This window comes from Nilaparvata lugens, chromosome X (assembly GCF_014356525.2).
Source record: "Nilaparvata lugens isolate BPH chromosome X, ASM1435652v1, whole genome shotgun sequence".
NCBI classification, from domain to species: domain Eukaryota; kingdom Metazoa; phylum Arthropoda; class Insecta; order Hemiptera; family Delphacidae; genus Nilaparvata; species Nilaparvata lugens.
This window is the reverse complement of record NC_052518.1, coordinates 61,917,268-61,930,756: the sequence shown is the minus strand read 5'-3', so window position 1 is coordinate 61,930,756 and position 13,489 is coordinate 61,917,268. Positions and strand designations below refer to the sequence as shown.

At 33.9% G+C, this 13,489-nt stretch overlaps 1 protein-coding gene across 5 annotated transcripts in view; it reads right to left on the bottom strand.

The window, feature by feature from the left end:
* The window catches only part of LOC111055710 (septin-1), a 66,146-nt gene extending 57,230 nt beyond the window's left edge, over positions 1–8,916 (bottom strand). Inside the window, exons 1-2 of one of the 5 annotated variants that reach the window (XM_039441318.1) lie at positions 8,627–8,859; positions 3,404–3,708 (exon numbers count right to left, since the gene is read on the bottom strand). Coding sequence is in view for 1 of the 5 variants with exons in the window: in XM_039441316.1 (XP_039297250.1) it covers positions 8,627–8,650 (24 nt within the window). In the remaining 4 variants the exon portion in view is untranslated. Of the gene's footprint in view, positions 1–3,403; positions 3,728–8,626 lie in introns of all 5 variants that reach the window. The other 4 variants (XM_039441317.1, XM_039441319.1, XM_039441320.1 and 1 more) reach the window with 4 other exon arrangements.
* Between the last annotated feature and the right edge of the window lie 4,573 nt (positions 8,917–13,489).

Sequence of the window (13,489 nt, the reverse complement as noted above, 5' to 3'; positions counted from 1 at the left end):
ATTCTTAATGAAGAATTCTCCATTGTCATCACATTAAGATTTCGCACCATGATATAAGTTCATTAGATCATTTTCTATGAGAATCACCCGTTAAGAGAATCACTTAATTTAGTGGAGAGGCGCGCATAAGGACACCTCAAGGATCAAAATTACAAACACTCATAACTTTTGACACAATGATGGGAAAAAATTGCATCATAAATTGAATCAAATTCATGCATCATAAGTCAAATTCGATCGAAAAATATAAAATTCATCCCTGAGTGTAGTTTAACCAGTATTTCAATACACAAAGAAATCACCAATAACTCAGAGCTATGTATCTCGGTAACCCATTATTATAAAAAAGACTTGATCTTGAATTTTAGAATTAAATTTAATTTTTTCTCCTTTTTTAGTTGCTGTAAACGGAAAAATATGATCGTAGTGTAAGATTCGATCATTAAAAAAAAAAACAAAAAAAAAGAAGATACTTTCCTCATATTAGGCAGTGCTACAACAGGAAACAGTGATTCAAGATGAATTTTAGGCAATTGAGCTCGTAGAGGATGGAATTATCCACAATTTGGAATCAATCATGAGTTTCTATAATGTATCAGACTCATTTTAGAGACTCTTGATTGACAGAAAAATCGTGAAAAAATGAAAAACTAAAACCGCCATTTTTAAAATCGGCTGTAACTTTCTAATGATACTGGAATTGAAAGTATTCTTCATTGTAGTAGTGGAAAGAGGGAATACTTTTCCACATCCTTACTAGATTTTGAAACTTTATCCGAAGTAGGCCTATTTCACAAGATACGCAGCTTTGAATATGGAAATTGGTCAATTTTTTGTGAATATAAATACTGGTTAAAGTATTTTAACCAGGGGTGAATTTTCTATTTTCTGATCGAATTTCATTTATGATGCATGATTTTAAACCGCCTTGACGTGCCGAGAAGAATGAGCTGTCGTACAATGAGATCTGATCATTGTGTAAAAAGAGTGTTTGAAATTTTGGTTCTTGAGGTGTCCTGATGCGCGCCTCTCTACTAGATTAAGAGCATCTAACGGGTCATTCTCATTGAACATGATTTAATAAACTTATATCATGGTGCGAAATCTTAATGTGATGGCAATGGAGTCGCTGATGATGATTGAAGCTAAAACTTAGGTGTTTTCCAAAATACATGGATCACTGTTGTCAGGTTTACCTAGAAATTTATATGAAATAGAACGCTCTACCCGTAGAACACAAAATTACGCTCAGAGAAATCTTGAATTATAGATTTAAATGGTGAAAATCGGAAGATATTGTAGATCAGAAACTATAATTAATCAAAATTGATTTTTCTCAATCTACTTATTTTAGAAAAATTGTAACTCAGTACTCATTGAAGATAGAAATGATCTCATTTTATTGGAAATTTCATAATCTGAATAAAAGGCGGGAGCAAATTTTTCTGATCGATTACAGGATTTGGCGGAAATACTGGAAATTGAACCGAGGTTTTTGGGTTACTCTGTATCTAGCACAAGGAAATTTTCATGAAATACTTGGTCCTAGACTTCTCTTATGTATTCAAACAATATATTAAAAAAATAGAGCAACAATATAAAATGCAAGCACCAATGTATATAGTGACTGAACTACTACTGTAGTTGCAGAAATGAGTATCATGACCTTGGCATTTAAATGAACTTCTTCAAAAATCATATCAATTTTAACAAATAAAGCTCTCAAATGCTGTTTTCGATTAAAAACTTCAACAATTTTCCGGGTGGTGGGAGTCGAACAAGGGCGGGTCCCCTGGACGACCACCCCAATCGCCCCCCCCCCCAGAACAGGGTCCTGGATCCTCGCCTGCATGAAAATTATGTGTATAAATAGAATTGTACCGTGAATTATTGAAAAAACTGAGTTTATGATCACATAAACATGAAGAAACATCGTCTTCAAAATACAAATATATATCAACAATCAACAATGCAAAACATATAATATCAGCAACAGAAAAAAGAACACTCAAACAAATCCACCCATCAGCACCGACCCTACAAACACTCCCAAAATTACATAAACCCAACATTCCCATCCGACCCATAGTAAATTACCGCGAAGCACCAGCCTACAAACTTGCAAAACACCTAGACCATACACTTAGAAAAGTAATTGATCTAAACAACAAGACACACCTCAAAAACAGTGATGAGCTTATCTCAAAACTGAAAGATACTCACATTCCGTTCAACTCAACCCTAGCATCCTTTGATATAACAAACATGTACACCAACATTCCAATCGATGAAACTATATCCATAATCAGAGACCTCCTTACAAAAAGTAACTTACCAGTAGAAAAAACTGATGAAATTATTGAAATCCTACAGACAATAACCAAACAAAACTATTTCACCTATGACAATAAGTTCTATCTACAAGATGAAGGTTTACCCATGGGGTCACCAATTAGTAGCTTACTTGCAGAAATATACATTCAAAACTTTGAAAACAAACACATCCTCAATAGTGAAATATCAAAGAAGATAGTTCTCTGGCATAGATACGTAGATGATGTCTTAATTCTCTTCAAGGGAAACCAGAGACAATGTGAAGTTCTCCGTAAACACATCAACAAGTTCAACAACAAAATACAATTCACATCTGAATATGAACAAAACAACTCTATAAACTTCCTCGACCTATCAATCACAAAAAATCCAGACCAAAAACTCAGCTTTAACATTTACAGGAAACCAACCACAACAGACACACTAATCCACAACTCCTCCAACCACCCAACACAGCACAAACATGCAGCATTCAGATCCATGCTCTATAGACTCAACAAAATACCCTTATCACCAGAAAACTACAAAAATGAGCTCAACACAATAAAATACCTAGCACAGAGTAATGGATATGACCCAAACATAATAGATAAACTAAACAAAAAAACAAAAGCAAAATCATATAAGCAAGAAACCAATCCAACAAATGAGAGAAAACACTTCATAGCACTAACATATATCAATAGTCAATCTAATAAAATTGCCAAAATTTTTAAAAAAGCAGGCTACAAGGTGGCTTTCAAAACCAAAAATAAGCTAATGGCCACCCTCACCCCCAAAACCACCGACAAACACAACCTCCCTGGTGTATATAAGCTAAAATGTAGCAATTGTGAAAAATTCTATATTGGCAGAAGTGGACGATCATTCAAACTTAGATTTAAAGAATATATCAACGCACTTAAAACCAAAACAGAATCAGCTTTTGCAACACATTTAAATGAAACCGGGCACTCCTACACAAACATAAATACCAACCTTACAACATTGATGCAAGTGGAATGCATACTTGCTTGCAAAGTGAGAGAAATATCACTTGAATACCACACTATAATCATCAACTTCTTACTTGGAGGAATATGCGGCGCAGAGAAATGGAGGAAGATCAGCCAATTACAGAGATGAATAGAGTCTTAGGTAGACGCGCAGTTGCCAATTTGTGGTTTAGAGTCAGTCGACTGAAGGATTCCAGACAGGAAACTCCGTAAGTTTAACATGAGCGCTTGAATACTCACGAGAAATTAGAGGAATGCTGGCCGGTTAGAACGGCAACTTCGCAGCCGTTGTATCCCTACCTCTGTATGCCTTCTCTGCTGCGCATGTCTCTCTCTCAAGTCAGAAGTTAATTTGTACAGAGTATAGTTTCCATCTTTACTACAACACAGAAAATAGCCTACAAAGATTTACGCATATGATTTTCCTGCAAGATTAATCAATGTGACAATTTAATAAAAAGTCCAGCATTCAAGATTGTAGTGTTGATAATTAACTGGGTATGAAATAGAAAAGCGAAAACGAATGAATAAGAATAATTATGAACACGACCGGAAACATTCATCTCTATTCCGCCTAATTAACTTTCTCTGCTGTAAAATTTAGTTCTAGGATAGACTTCCACCAGCGAGGACATTGTACTTTTGGTGGTGGCAATTTTCATTTTCACTACACCTTTAATAGATATTAATTATATTAAATAATTCAATTTATTCACATATTTATTGAAAAAAAAATTGCATGAATATATTACATCTCAAAGAAGTTTACAACTTAACGCCAAAACAAACCTCATTTACCCAAAAGTTTCACAAAATTATGTAGCTTACAGTACATTGGAAATAATAATATGACATTAACAATTGAAAATTGAAACAAAACTGAGTTAGGAACAGGAAAATGTTAATTTAACAAGAAAAGTATGAAGAAAGGAAAAGAAAAACAAAACAAAGAAGATATTGAATTGTCTGCAAAATAATGTAACAGAATTAGAGATATTGTAAACATTTCAAACAGAATAAGCCTAAATTATCACTGAATGGACCAAAAATCCAATTAAAACTATAATACAAGAGCAATGTTCGTTGAAGGAAACAATGTATATGATAGACATTAGGTTCTAGATCTTTCTAATGTAAATAACATATTCAACCTTGGTCCATTTGATGGAACAAAAACAAATTGAAAAAAATAGTAACATCTATCTGACTACTTAGGGTCTTATGGAGCACAATTAGCGATGAATAGTCACATCTTTTCTTCAATGACGTTGTATGAAAACAACTTCTCAAATAATGCAAAGACTGATCATATTGTCAAGATCATAGACTGGTCAAGAAATCTCAAGTTTTTAATAAAATAAAAATGTCTATTCTGTATGCGCTCAACACAGTTAGGCCTAACAAAAACATTCCGATATGGAATTCACAGCACAGTTCTCTAATCGACTTATCAGAGAGAAATACACCTCCTTATTGCTTATTTGTGTAATGTCTAAGATTCCTTACCAAGAAGCGTTATTGGAACTATTTACAAACAATATAATTAAGTAATATGCTCCTTGAAGTTGGGGGTGGAGATGATGTAAATGCCCAAATTCTTTATTAAATAAACTCTTTCGAGTTGGTTGCCCTGCATTAAGTTAAAAACATGAGGTATCAGCTGACTTGTGAAAGCCATCTATTTACACTTCTGAATATTGAGTAAGCTACTGTCAGTTTGTTTCTCAAACTCCAATAGTGTATCCCAAGTTTTCTAGTAATAACTCAAGAGCCTAGATAATCATTCATAGCTCAATAAGTTGACATAATCTGCATAGGCTATATTCGGCAATGCAATTTTTATAAAATCATGAAGAAATTTCATTAAGCTCAATTGGGAGCAGGAACAATATAGGGCGAAGTTGTTACTGTAAGTAATTTTCTGAGTTACTAGAAAATGTCCCTGAGCTAATTTTTATGAAAAATACAAAACACAATCAATTGACTAAGTAGCCTATGAATTAAAAAATGCTACTGATTCAGATTTGAAAATTAAGGCATACTTTTTCTTTGAAAAAATTTTACGGTTTACTTTATCAAAGGCTACAGAAAAATCATGGCGAATTGTATCTGTACGTGAGCCACTATTGAGGCTTGCAGAATTAAAATCAGAAAAATATAAGATTGCTAACTGTTGAGCGTTTAGTTAGGAAATCATGCATGTTGATTTTCGTATATTATTGGTTTAAAATGACTCTAGATAGCCTACGTTTAACTTACACAGTATAAATTCAAAGTTTCGCAGACACGGTACGTTCAAATTATTGCCTATATATTGGCCAGTAATATCTGATAACTCACTTAGTTGCACACATTACCAAGCACACAGATAAGAAACAAAATGTGGAAATAGTTATTTGTGCAACTAGTGCGCAAAGTGACAGTTTGCTGCACCGAAAGAAACGTTTTCGCCCCACTTGGATGTAATGAGCTGGTTTTCGTGCGTCATATGGAGGCCGAAAATGATTGTTTTCTGACCAGGCCGGTAAAAGTTTTACGGCCCTAGGGCTGTAAAATAACCTTGAAGTCAGCTGATTCTGATTTGATGTGAACGTGTTTACAAAATGGTTTATGAAGCGGAATCAGTTTTTGTTTCTAGAATTGAATAAAATATTCTGCAATAAGATACTATCATTTTATTTGGATGGATGAAATACAAATAAGATAGTATAAACTATACAGATTCGATTTTCAGAGTAGGATAGGACTTCTAACCTCAACTTCCGCAGTCGACGATAACAAGCATTGTTGACATCCAGATTTTCCAAATTTCAAGTGCGCTAAAACAGCTGATCAAAAAACTTTTCATTCTGTGTTCATTATTCAAGAATCAAAACATTCACAATAATATCATCTTATTGTCATTTGAAAGATTAAAAAAGTATAAACTCAACCTCCCACATAATTGAACATAATTTTTTAGGTTATTTAAACAAATCAGAATAAAAAATAAAAATATCCAGATTACCTTAGGTTTGCTAGAGCTATGACCTTCCACTTTTGCTTTAGGAAATGCTCAATAAACAATTATTCTCATAAATATATTGTTCATTTTTGTGTGTGGCGAAAAATAGCGTTCGCACCACGGGCAAAAATGTTTTTCCAGCTCTCAATCTTTTCTAGTCCTCGGCCTACGGCCTCGGACTTGAAAACCGATTTCGAGCCGGAAAAGTCTCATTTTCGGCCCTAGGTGCGAAACATACTATTTCGCCACACTTGGATGTAATGAGCTGGTTTACGTGCGTCATATGGAGGCCGAAAGTGATTGTTTTCCGACCAGGCCGGTAAAACTTTACGGCCCTAGGGCTGTAAAATGACCTTGAATAACAGCTGATCGTGTCCGATCTCACAAAAATCATAGAGAGATAATCTCATAACGACTGTAATAATCTATATAATTATGTATCGTGAATCGCGGTATCATGTCTATAATATATTTCATGAATTACTGTTTCATAATTTAATATTTATTATTGTGTTTTTGATATCAAACAATAGAATACGATGATATCTCCATAGCCTCAACAATATAATGTTGGCTGCATTGTCCATTGTCAGAAAGGTAAGTATCGCAAGTCTTTAAAAGTGAAGAATCGAATTTGAAATCAAAGTACAATAATTGTATCAATATTTAAAAGTGAGGTAGAGTAATAATTGTTTCTTTTTTATTATCGAATTCCACTTCTTAATGCAATACAATCAACAATAATAATAGGAAAATACAGCAGAGATCTAAAGTTTAAGGTAAAGCCTACTGGTTAAACTCATCCTTGACTGAAAAATTCCTAGTAATTTTTCCGTAATTCATTATTAAAACTTTTAGATAATTTTTCTTCAATATCAAACCATATAGAGAAAACATTAGGCCCACTCAAGATTGAATCTTCGAATGTTTTCTCTATGATTTAACTATTTTCAGAGCAATATTTTGTTGTGAAAATGCCGGCAAACCGGCTTCAAGTTTGCCGCTATAGGCTACACTATATTATAGTAGCCTACGTACGTTACATGACTTACAGGCCTCTTCGATCATAAATATGCAATGGCCGAGAGCGTAAAGGCGTACCACATTAGAACTCAAAGCTCTCAGTGAATTATAAACATGATCTAGGTTCGAACCTCGGTCAGTGACTTTTTTTTTGTCGATGAATTTCGACTTTTATTAGCTATTTTTTATATTAGTTACCGTAATTTAAATTTCAATCAATTTTTTAGATATATTTTGAGACAAAACTGTGAAATATGCAATTATATTAATTTTTTAATCACATTATTTCAAAATAGTAATGAAAATTCTATTCATCCATCTATCCATGAGATATTGCACCAGGCGCAAAGCGCGAGCTATAAAAATTCAAACAATTATTCGAAATATTAATAGTATAAAAATATTGTCATTATTGTAAATTATTAATTAGTAATATTGAAATTAATTGACAGTGAAAGTTGTCATAACCAAGATTCAAACTATCAAAATAGGCTGTTTGAATTTTATTTATTATTTAATTTCTTATATATTGGAAAGTTTTTTTTTGGTGTGGCGAAAAATAGCGTTCGCACCATGGGCAAAAATGTATTTCCGGCTCTCAATCTTTTCTAGTCCTCGGCCTACGGCCTCGGACTTAAAAACCGATTTCGAGCCGGAAATATCTCATTTTCGGCCCTAGGTGCGAAATATACTATTCCCGCACTAGAGCGGAAAAGTGATTCTTTGCGTTCTGTAATCAGTGCAGCAATGGCCACTTTTCAACGTAACTGTAGGAAAAATCAATAGGAACTCACACTGAACGCTTGCTGGTTCTAACAAAAATATTTGTGGTGGCATGAACACCGGCAAAACGAAGCTGCATGGTAAGTAAGGAGAAACCAAGATAGCAATGCTTGAATATAAATCAGCACAACATCAGAATCTCTATTTTGAACCAGAATAGTGATTTACATATCATTATATGGACTAGGCTATTTTAAAGAGATCACAAAAAAATGAAGTAAGTAGTGTAGGCTACATCTACATGTTACTCAACTTCAACCAACAACAAATAGAATTAATTATTAAAATACTTAGCCGAGGCTGCTAGACTACATTGCATATTTAAATATAAAAAAAGCAGGCTATAAGCAGTTTAAGTACTGAGCCGTAATCTTCATCCTACCCCACTAATAGAAAATTGGATCTTCTACTACATCTTATCCTGAAGATAGGTTACAGATGGACAACACCCTAACCAAAAGTTGTGTTTTTGTAATACGTTACTCACAGTTTTGACAGATTCGCTTGACATGTTGAGCTGGATAAGGCTGCGGCTTTTGAATCCTTACCCCAAATGTAAGTATGGGAACCTCTTTTAGTATACAAACATATAATTAATTACGAAGATATTTTTAAAAAATAGTTAAAGTTTTGCTTCTGGTGTTTTTTCTCCTAACAAGAGCAAAACAGCGGAAGAGCCTTTCACTTTCACTTCTATCGACCACCGATCAACAATATACTGGAGTGCCCTCGTTTCTCTCAACGAGCTATTATAGTAAACTATAGAGCGGCTGAGTGGCCACTATTCCTGTTACGAATTGAACATTGGCAGCCATGACAGAGAGAGGCAAGAAGCGGAGGGAAATTTGAATGGCCCTATTGTTATAATGGGAACTTGCATAAAATACAAGGCGCAAATCAGTTATATTTAATAATAACATTGAATTCTTATTGAGCATTTTAAATGTATGTATTACAGTTGTTATGCATCCATAAAATTAACTGTTTGAATTGCTTTACTTGAAGCCTTAGTTACATTGTTGATACTGCATGTTATTTTGAACATATAATTCGAAAAACCAGTTTATGTTGACGTTTCTTTGATACCAGCTTACGGTACTTATTTACGTAGTATCAGAGAAAACTCCTATAATGAGAATAACAACGTAGTGCATTTATAATATCACGCATAAGTTAGCATAAGTTAGTTCTGCATTGTCCCACCAGATCGCATAAGCATGTCAACAGTCGCTTGTAACGGCTTGTAATGAGTGTAAGGAGAAAAGTGGGCTGGCATGGGAATATGGAAGGAGAGTGTCAGTCTTTTGATCCGGTTTTTTATAGCTGCATCTGGCAGCCTGCCAGGCTTTCAACTCATTTCTGAGGAAGCCTCAACAATAATATTGCAAGCACAACCAAAGGCCAATTAGTGGCCTATTATAAAAGACAAACAATTTCATTCCTTTGTGACATGTAGCTTTCTGCTCTGACAACACTAGAGCTGAATTATGAATATATATAATTTCTATTTTTCTATAATCTGCTGATATGGTAAGTTCTTTAATATGATAAGGAGAAGAAAAGGAGGATGATAAGAATAATGAGAAAAATAAGAAGAAAATATTATTTGATGATCATGAGTAGAAAAGAGTAGGATGAGATGATGATAATGATGATAATAATGATAATAATAATAAGAGAAGGAGGAGTGATGATGGGATATGACAGATAAGGAGAAGAAAGAGAAGAACTTCTGATCATTTTCTTTCCCTCTCATAATTATTATCCTTCTTCTCACTTCTTCTTCCACTATTATTCTCAGCTCTTCATCTTCTTCACGTTCTCTTCCTCTTCCTCCTCCATTCTCATCTTCATTTTCTTCTTCTTCTCCTTATTCTTCTTCTGCTATTTCTTTGTTTCTTCTTTTTCTCCTCCTCCTAGAAGAATAAGAAGACACGAAGAAATAGCAGAAGAAGAATAAGATGGAGATGAATAAAATGAAGATAAAAATGGAGGAGGAGGAGCTGAAGGAAGAGGAGGAGAAGGAGAAGAAGAAGAAGAATAAGAAGAAGAGGAAGGAGAAGAAGAGAAAGAAGAAGAAGAAGAAGAAGAAGAAGAAGAAGAAGAAGAAGGGGAAGAAGGAGGTGATGGAGTAGGAGGAAGTGTGAGTGTTAACTATTGTTAACTATTATTAGGAGGAGAATCTCTTTTTTCAGAAAAATTATGGCTTCCATATACTTGATCAGGAAATAGTTTTCTGGTTGAATCTCTCTAATTAGAAACTACAACAAAATATAAGGGTGAATATAATTATATTAAAGCATGCATACCGCGTGGGGAATTTTCAGTAATTATTGAGAATTGTATTGAATACTTGCTCTCGTATTGTGAAACACATATTTCTCATTTATAATTTGTGAGAAGAATTCTCAAATGATACTTGTTCTCTTATTGTTAAACTCTCATTCTTTATTTTTTATTTGTGAAAAGGAAAACCAACTCTTCATGATCCAATAATAATGTATTTAATAAAAATGAATCATTAATTGAAAAGTATATGTATGATTATGAATTCATACTATAAGTACCCTACAATATATATTCCTTCTGAAAAAATGATAATTCTCTAAGACAAGTGGATTGGTTGAATGCCTGTTTGAAAGACTACGAAAGGATGACAACCTCTTCAACCAACTCGGAGGGCATTTCTATTCTAGAAATTTAACTCTCATACACTTAAAACAGGATAATGTGTGGTAAATTCCAATTTCTTCCAAACTCCACATTATTTTCCTATAATCGGAGAGAATAGTTGGGCATATTTTAAGATAATTTTTAAAATTGCAATTTATTCAGTTTATAACGCTTTTATGATGTGAGTGTTATCAAATTCAAATATTCTTTACTCCATACAAAAAACAGATTACATTGTAATACAGAGCATGTTTTACTGGAATACCCCTACAAGACTATTCGTCTGAGTGTAGGGGGTGGGTTACTGTTACAGTGGGTAGCCAATAGTCTATTCATGATATTATATAGGTAATAGAATGTCCGACTTTAACAAGAAGAAGGTAAGTATAAGATAGTTTGTATTATAATTATGAAATTAAAAATTACCTATTACATTGTACATTGACGAAATTTCATAAACAGAAAAAGATTGAAAAGAGTAACATGGTATATTATACAGATTCGAGAATTGGAATATGAATAAATTCTTGAGATTGCATGAGTGGAATATATTTTGTATATACTTATTGTAAAAAATAATGGTAGCTTCTCATATAAAAAGTTACCGAGGAACAGAAACCAGCCGATTCCACAGTGACTATTAAAAAGAATATAGTAATGAAGATGTGTAAATCTATAAACGATTAAATAAAGTATGTGGTAAATATAAAGAGAAGAAAGGTGAGTTATGAAAATTTATAAGCTCTCAAAAATGAAAAAAAATCTATGTATGTATAAGAAAAGCTATCAAATTAATAGAGATGATCTTAGTGCCAATAAACAGACTGAAGCAGGCTTTCTGACGACTCCCAGCCCAGGCGGTATAGCCACCCCTCCACCTTACGCTTGAATGCAGCCACACTGCATTCATCCATATCAGTTCTTATCTCAGCGGGCAAATTACGATAGACCATTTGAGCCAAATAAAAAGGTGTCCTCAGCTCCACTCCATGAACCACCTGCGGCGTTGCAAAACCGAAGTTAGCTCTATACCGTGTAGGATAGGTATGTAAAATATCTGATAAAATTTTAAGTTTATTAGTTTTTATGTAGATCAATAAAGATTTAATGTACAATTGCCTTACATTTAAAACTGTAAATTCTGTAAAAAGTTGTGCTTTTGGATATCGGCATTCCTTATTTAAAACAGTGTTGATCATTTATCCTAATAAATAGGATGCAAAGAACTTATAACAGCTCATCTGGGCGCCTAGATGTCTTCTGGTTTTCTCGCGCTAAATTCCGGAGAGCGTTATATGATAATTAAATCTTGTGTAAGCATGATCTGATCAAATGAATAGTTGGTGTATAACTGCGCGAGGTCTACTGTTCACAGAACTACTAGCAGTTTTGTTAACAGTAGACCTCACGCAGTATTCTCATCCACCTGATTGAAACTATAGACCTTATGGAAATACAGCAATAGACTGGCTTCTCCACACATCTGTGTAATCACTTGTCAGCTGATTTATGATGAATAATTCTTTAATCTGACTTTTACTGTAATATCGACTTATGAAGGAGGCTCCTTTTACCTTTCATATTATCCTTGAAATGCAAAATTTCCAAAAACCTTGTATATACGTCGACGCGCAATTAAAAAGGAACATACCTGTCAAATTTCATGAAAATCTATTACCGCGTTTCGCCGTAAATGCGCAACTTATAAACATTTGAACATTTAAACATGTAAACATTCTAACATGTAAACATTAAGAGAAATGCCTAACCGTCGACATGAATCTTAGACCTCACTTCGCTCGGTCAAATATCAAGTTATGATGTTCATTTCTCTTCTTTTCTGATACTTTTCTTAGCAGTCAGTCCAGTAGGAAATTCATAAACTAAAGAAAAACTACTCAAGTTTCATGATATTATGTGATAATAAATATTAATATGTTATAACAATAAAATAAATAATAATTTTATTAAGTGCAATGAAAGTGAAACGAGCTCTAATGTGTCTCCAAATTTATTATTAATCTTGGTAAACAGATCTTAAAATTAGCATTGCATTATGTTGATGATGTTTATTATTGTTATAAAATAATGATATTGAATGTTGATTGGTGAAATGGAAACTTGGGTCTGATTTCTGATTACAAAGTTTCTTCCTTTAATTGACATCTAATGAATTGTGTGTGTTTTCTGTGTGAGTTTACCAAGGTTAATTGAATGGAACAATATGCCCACAACCCGGATGTTACACCGTTAGAGTTTTCTGTTTGGGGGCATTAAGCATTGGGGAGTCCGATGGTAGCAAGCATTCAAGAGAGACATCAGTGTTTTCAACACCCACCATTGAACGATTCTTATAATCAACCGTGACAAGTCCTTTCTGTGTGAAACACAAAATGCAATAGCCAAAAAGGTATCAGAGAAACGAAGTTCTTCATTATATTATAATGGTACGATACTCAGTTTTCAAAAAAGTGACCAGCACTGATGCCGACTCCATAAGGTCTGGGTAGGTAGGTAGGTAGGTAGGCTGTGGAGCCCACCCAAAAAATATTTTGGGGGGGCTGAGTCCATAAAAAATTCTGATCAATTATATGGAAAAAACCCCTCCCCAGACCCCTAACCAATGAGCCCACCCAAAGATTTTGATAAGTAGGCGCCCATGGTGGCCAGGGTATAA